Source organism: Mustela nigripes, chromosome 12 (genome assembly GCF_022355385.1).
Source record: "Mustela nigripes isolate SB6536 chromosome 12, MUSNIG.SB6536, whole genome shotgun sequence".
NCBI classification, from domain to species: Eukaryota; Metazoa; Chordata; class Mammalia; order Carnivora; family Mustelidae; genus Mustela; species Mustela nigripes.
Genome location: NC_081568.1, coordinates 34,101,658 through 34,108,553, shown reverse-complemented (window position 1 = coordinate 34,108,553; position 6,896 = coordinate 34,101,658). Strand labels below are relative to the sequence as shown.

The window sequence follows — 6,896 nt, the reverse complement described above, 5'->3', positions numbered from 1 at the left end:
TGAAGATGTGCCCCCAGGAGTAGGAGGAGACGTTTTCAACAACAGGAACAATGGGAGTTCAAGAAAGGAATTCAGTTCAGTTATGGAAAATAAAGTTGTATTTTGGTACATCAGAGTTTGTGGCCTGGGAGGTGGCAATTCACACCAAAACACTGTGGCCTGACTGTTGGGTGGGAGGCTGTGAGAGGTCGAAGCAGGCATGGCAGTGCAGTAGGTAGACTCCGGAAAGCAAAACCCAGAAAGGCTGCTCCAAAGGCTTCTTGTTTCTGCTCCTAGGGAAGAAGCAATCCCAGGACTTAAGCTTTTGTGCATGAGGCAAATAGCAGCAGGTGTTTGGAGAGAGAATGGGTGGAGAAGCAATCATGACAGAATAGGCAACAACTTTTGTGGTGCCATATGTGAAAAATATACTTGAATCGTTTAGTATGACAAGGTTCCTCCCTTTCGTGAGTGCCCACTTTCCTTTAGCTACTTTTGCTTGATAAACATCAACAGAGTGATTGAGGAGACCTGCTGCCTGCCAGGTCGAGGGTGCCATTTTCTGTTGTAGGAGGCCCTGAAAACTCACAGGAGGTGAACAGGATGGTGCCCAGCATGAACTGAGCACTTGTTAACTAGTAGCTGCTGTTAATATTACCCACTGAGCTACTAAAATAAGTAAGAGAACAGAGTCTCTCTATCTGGAATTTAAAAAAAAAAAAGTTAAGATAATCTTCCAGATACTGAGTCCTAAACAGAAATCCATGTGGACCACACACAAAAATCATTACCCTCCCTCCACATCCATGGGAACATACTTAGTAAAATGCCTTTATGTTTAATTAAGCAAAAGGTGAGACCCTCCATACATTAAACGTTATCCAATGTGGTTCATTATGTAGAACATAGTAACACTTTTCATAGTGATGCCATCATCCAACCACTTGTCCTATATTCAATCATCAAAGATCACCCATTCATGATACTTACACAGACAGTGTTCTAGCTGAGACAGTATTCTGATCCATGACAAGAACCAAAGTAGTACAGATACGCTAAAATTCTTACGTGTAGAATAAGACTTTCATAAGATTTTGTCATAGTCTTTGAATGTTCTATTGGTCTCATTTACAATGATGATTTCTAATCCTTATCTGACCATGCATCCAAGTTACTATAATTATACCTAACACTAATGAAGCAGTTATCCCTAATCAGATACAAGGGTGTGGACCTAAAGGACATCTACATTTCCATGCTCACAGATACCCCAATGGGACAAAACCACAGAGCTGGCTATAATTTGCAAGAACAAAATTTTCCATGAATCAGTAAAGCCCTGAAAGCTTTACAAGGCCTCTTCTAGAAGGAATGATATCTGAAGCATAGTGTTCCAGTAAACTTAGAGAGCAGTGACAAAGCATTCTAAGATAAAGCCATGACATGCTGTTTCCTCCCTCTGGGGAAGAAGTTACTCCCTCTGACATAATACAAGGAACTTACCCACTCAGACTTTCTCCCATTTCTCTAGAGGTTCGAGGTGATCTTTCAGTTTGAACCCAGCATCTGTGTGTGTGTGTGTGTGTGTGTGTGTGTGTGTGTGTAGTGGAGGTCGAGAATCACAAGGTCTGGATGGAATTCACCAGGCACAGCCCCTACTACTCTGTGTAAGCACCAGACTTGTACAGAAAATGGACTTCCTTAGAAGGGGGAAAAAAGCAAGGCTGGCTGACAACTGTTCACTGGCTTTTGGAAAATTGGATCCAGAAAGGGCTGATTTAGATGAAAGTTTACTAGCTAAATCTAGGTCTACACCTTACTGGAGATGTTTCCAAATTTCCAAACAAAAGCAAAAAATTCTTTTTGCTTTTTTTTTTTTTTTTTTTTTTTTCCTGTAGTAAGCCAAAAACAGAGTGTGTGGATGAGGGGGAATATGGCCTTCTTTTAATTTCTAAATGTTCCTTTTCCATGGGTTTTTCCTATTCACTATATATCAAATCACTGTGCTGCTGTGTTTTTCAATGTCCCAAATGCAGCAGGGAGGAGGAGGAGAGAGCTCTTAGATCTTCCTCTTCTGTCTTTATAACAAATAGGAACACCTCCAACCTCTTGCTCTAAGGTCTCATTTCCAATTCACGTCTCTCCATCACTGTGGGAAGTGTAGCTACCATCTTCCCACATGTCACCTGCATACCCCAAATCTACATCATTTCAATTCTTCTCAACATCTGTGACAACCACTTTTACTCCTCACCATTCTACTGCTGCCACATATACTTCCCCCAAACTCGGAGTCCCTGAGGTGAGCTGGATCCCTCCCGTGCCCCCATTCCAGTACCTTCAAATCTTTGTTATCCACAATGACCCACACAACACAGCCCAAGCACCTAGATCTCTGAAGGACTGGCTTGGTCTCTGAGCAAAATATGAAATATCTGGGGCAAACTGGACTCCATATCCTTTATGCTATCTTTTCATTAATTATTATTCTTCAGAAATGGGCTTTTGGAAGGAATTGGGAAATAGAGTTCAAAGTTATGATCTTTGGCAAGGGTATGAAGTACAAATATTTTATATAGAATCAAGTAGTCATCTGCTTTCACAATCAACATGACAGAGATGTAGTATTTCCCCACTACTTCAGTTCAAGCTTTTAAAGTTCTCCATAATCATAAACTGGCCTATCTCTACCTATCCAATGTAGTTTTCCACTCTTCCTCCCAAAAATTATGTACCAAGATCCAACTATCTTTTTCTACCACTATCTTAATTATATGCCAGAGTTTCAAATACTAACATTCTAATTACTGTCTCATCAGCTATATCACTGCAAACTATATCACTGGAAACTGTATCACTGGAAAGCTAGATCACTGGAAACCAAAAGGTTTCCATCCAGAATTACAGTATACACCACAGTAAATGTTCATATAACCACCTCAGTCGTGAACAGTTCAATCCCTTAGTCCAATATGGAACTTCGAAAAGTTTAAGAACTGCAATCTTAAGTGCTTTGACATTCAAAGGTTACCATTTCTGCTCCTTTACTAAACTAACACTTCAAAAGTTTCACTTAAAGGAGCGCCTGGGTGGCTCAGTGGGTTGGGCCTCTGCCTTCAGCTCAGGTCATGGTCTCAGGGTCCTGGGATGGAGCCCAATGTTGAGCTCTCTGCTCAGCGGGGAGCCTGCTTCCCCTCTCTCTCTCTCTCTGCCTGCCTGCCTACTTGTGATCTCTCCCTCTGTCAAATAAATAAATAAATAAAATCATTTTTTTAAAGTTTCACTTTAAAAGTTTTCCCCCTCCTTGTTAATTAAACTAATGCTTCCTTCCTTTGAAGATTTAGATTCTTTGAGAATCTAAAGAGGAGCCAGAATATACAAGTTGCTGCCACTGGCGTGTAGAGCTTTGGTTGTTTTTTGTTGTTTTTGTTTTCTCTTACCATTCTGACCCAATAATACTTATTGGCAAGGACTCTCAAAAACTGGCAAGAGCTATAAATTAGACATTTGAACTCTTCTCCCCCAGCTATTCAAAAGAACTGTCCAAATTTCCAGTACGAAAATGCTTTAACTCATAAGGCTTATGCCTTAAGGGACTTGAAAATTTGCCTCTCAGTCAGATGAACACATGGGTTATGAGTTATTAATTATACATAATAAGGCTCTGGGATAGCATAAATTGAACTAAACCATAAAGCTGACGGATACATAATATATCCCATATTTGTGTTGGATGATAAAACAGCAAAATCTAAAAGTTAGGGCCATGACTTGGATGGAATCAGAAAGGCGAGAGCCCACTATCCAGATTCATTACCAAATACCGAACTGTTTTCACTGAGTCCATCAATGCCTGAAACGCCCACTGCAGAAAAAGATTAGTCCTCTCTCTGTGTCCTTTCTATTCCAATCCCTAGAAAAAATGTGGAGAGAGAATGGTAAGAAGATTTATATGCCAGAAAACTGTCCGCAGTTACACAGACAGAAACATACATCTAATGCATTAAAATGTATACATTTACTTTTACACATTATTTACTTAGATGCATAACTTTAAACACAAACTACCAATTTAGGACAAACAAGAGAAAATAAAGGATTGTTAAAAGGCCTAAAAGACATGTCAACACTAACCTTTCAATGCCTAGGTAGAATTAAAAAAAAAAAAAAAATATATATATATATATATATATATATATTTGGTAACAGACTCTGGGGTACAATGGATTGATTTTGAAAATTCTTTCTAGTTGAATAGCACTATACAATGTGAGCAATACAAGAATAAAAAGAAGTCGCATCTTCTAGTTACAGGACTTAGCAGAAAAAAATGGAATAAAAAAACAGGATAGATAAAGTTTTTTTTTAAGATTTTATTTATTTGACAGAGAGAGATCAACAAGTAGACAGAGAGAAAGAGAGAGAGAGGAGGAGGAAGCAGTCTTCCTGCCGAGCAGAGAGCCCGATGTGGGACTCGATCCCAGGACTTTGGGATCATCTCTATCCCAGGACCCTGGGATCATGACCTGAGCCGAAGGCAGAGGCTTTAACCCACTGAGCCACCCAGGCTCCCCAGATGAAGATTATTTTTGTTGATATTAGACTTTACCATAAGTAACCCACCAAATTTTAGGGAGTTGTACTTTAAGAAATTATATATTCAAATTCATTTAAATATCCTAACCAATAAAGTAAAATAAAACCAACTGGATATGGGTTCAATTCAGTTAACACAACTGGATGACAAAGGACTAATGAGTAGCAAATAATGAGGTCCTAACTTAAAAACATGGAAAAATACTTACTACAAAAAATAAAAATAAATAAATTCAAGTATAATTATTTTTAGTTTAAGTTGAAGGCAGGAATTATCTCAACAACAACAACAAAACAATCCAAGTTGCTGCTTTCCAGATGTACCTACTACTTTGATATAGGGAAAAGGACATAAATAAAGATAATATTTACTTTTTTCTAGTAGAACTTTCATGATATAATCCAGACTTGAGGTTACTAATGACCTGAGATCCATTAGCAAATTGCATTTACCACTTAAAAATTAAAAAGGAGTCTTTCCTGCTTTAAAACATATGTACACACACACACACACACACACACACACAATCACACACAGATCTTGATCTCAGGCACAACAAAATGGAAGCTGCTTACCAAACCAGCAGATACCATGAGTTTTAAACTGAGTAAATACGAGCATGATAGTAAAAAATTTCACACCAGCTATTTCTTTTTCTGGTTTAGAAATAGCTTTTCTGTGTTTATAATTGTTTTTGAGAAACATAGTACCAAATTAATTATGTAGAGAGGCAGATATCCCAAGTACTCCTCACACATTCACCTAGACATTTTGGCACAGTACCAAAGTCACAAAGAAAATCTACACTTTTGCTGCAAAAAGACATGATCTTTACTCGTGCTCAGATAAACAAAGAGGTAGTGCAGAAAAGGTGCCACCATTTTTCTCAGATGTCATCAATTACATAAGACCTCAAAACACACTCTGATTTGGAAAAGAAAAAAAAAGAATTCTTGCCAACAGTTAAGAGACTTAATTTAACTTCATCTCTTTCATAGTAGCAAGCCTTCCCCAGATGTTACTAACAGGCAGAACTATTCGCTTTAGCCCTTTGTTACCAGAGACAATTGCTACATCTCTATGCAAACATGATGAACTCATTTTATTAGTCAAATACTTGAATTCCATTCAAGTGCACTTAATACAGTAATACACATTATAAATTGATTGAAATTAAAAAAAGATCTTGGATTGGAAAATGGATTTTTAAAAATACTAATTTCAAATTACATGTTTCATTGATGTCCTGATGAAATACACAAAGCAAATTATTTGTTTCCAGCATCTCTGAAAGATTATCTAGTCCTTTAATATATTAAAATAGAAGTCAGAAAATACATCCCTGAAGCCTAGAATTGGAAATACAGTTCAAAAAGTTGAAGCCAATTTGATAACATTAATTCAGATTATGGTTAAATGGTAAGAGGACAGCTCAGGAGTTGACAGAAGTTTCAAATAAGTAGCATTTGTTGTAAATAACATAAATGAAGGTAGCGGTAATGTTTACAGGGTCAGATTTTTCAGATCCACATATATAATGTAAGTACTAAGATCCTAAAGATTTAATTTCTTAAAACACTGCTGACTATTAAGGAAGAATAAAAAAAAATCCAAATGGATTACAACTAAAATAAGGCTGTTCTTTCTTTTAGAAAATACTTCTGGAATTCATGACACAAAAAATATGCACTGAAGACATGGCGAATCTTTTTTTTTTTTTTTTTTAAATCAAGGAATCACTGCTCCTGAGAAATCTCCCCACATGTTTCGCTTTCTTGTCTTCTTTTTCTTCCAAGAGCTTTGCTACAGATGTGTATCAGCTGTATATAGTGATACGGGATTTGTCTGTTCCCACAACGGAAGAGGTGGCTTTGTCAGACAACAGCTAGGTCTTTAAAATTTACTTCTGGTAGGATTCTCTCACTTTCGCCTGCAGTGCGTCACATGTCTTCTTGGCATCACCTAGAAGCATGGCCGTGTTAGGTTTGTAGAAGATGGGATTGTCGACTGCAGCATAGCCAACACCCAAGGACCTCTTCATAACTATGACCTAAGGAGCCAAGACAAAGGGAGAGAGTGAGTGTATGTTAACAGACACGATGGGGACGTGACAGGGCCAGCACCGCCCTGCCCTAGCTCTGAATGAAGTGGTACCACAACCAAGTCCCCAGTGCACAGACTTCTGTGACACACAGGGAATGTTTTCTTAATACATGTTTACATTGTATTAACTCTCATTTTTAAAATGTGCCCGTACTCCTATCCATGAGAGAAAAGTCGTATTAACAACATAGTTTCTTCTCATTGCTTTTCTCCATAC

General features: G+C 37.9%; 1 protein-coding gene across 4 annotated transcripts in view; it reads right to left on the bottom strand.

Moving 5' to 3' along the window:
- Window positions 1–5,653: 5,653 nt before the first annotated feature.
- Window positions 5,654–6,896, bottom strand: part of NNT (nicotinamide nucleotide transhydrogenase) — a 92,225-nt gene continuing 90,982 nt past the window's right edge. For all 4 annotated transcript variants that reach the window (XM_059417091.1, XM_059417093.1, XM_059417090.1 and 1 more), the window contains exon 22: window positions 5,654–6,626. In XM_059417091.1, the coding sequence (XP_059273074.1) occupies window positions 6,477–6,626 (150 nt within the window). In that variant the 3' untranslated portion in view covers window positions 5,654–6,476. The remainder of the gene's footprint in view (window positions 6,627–6,896) is intronic.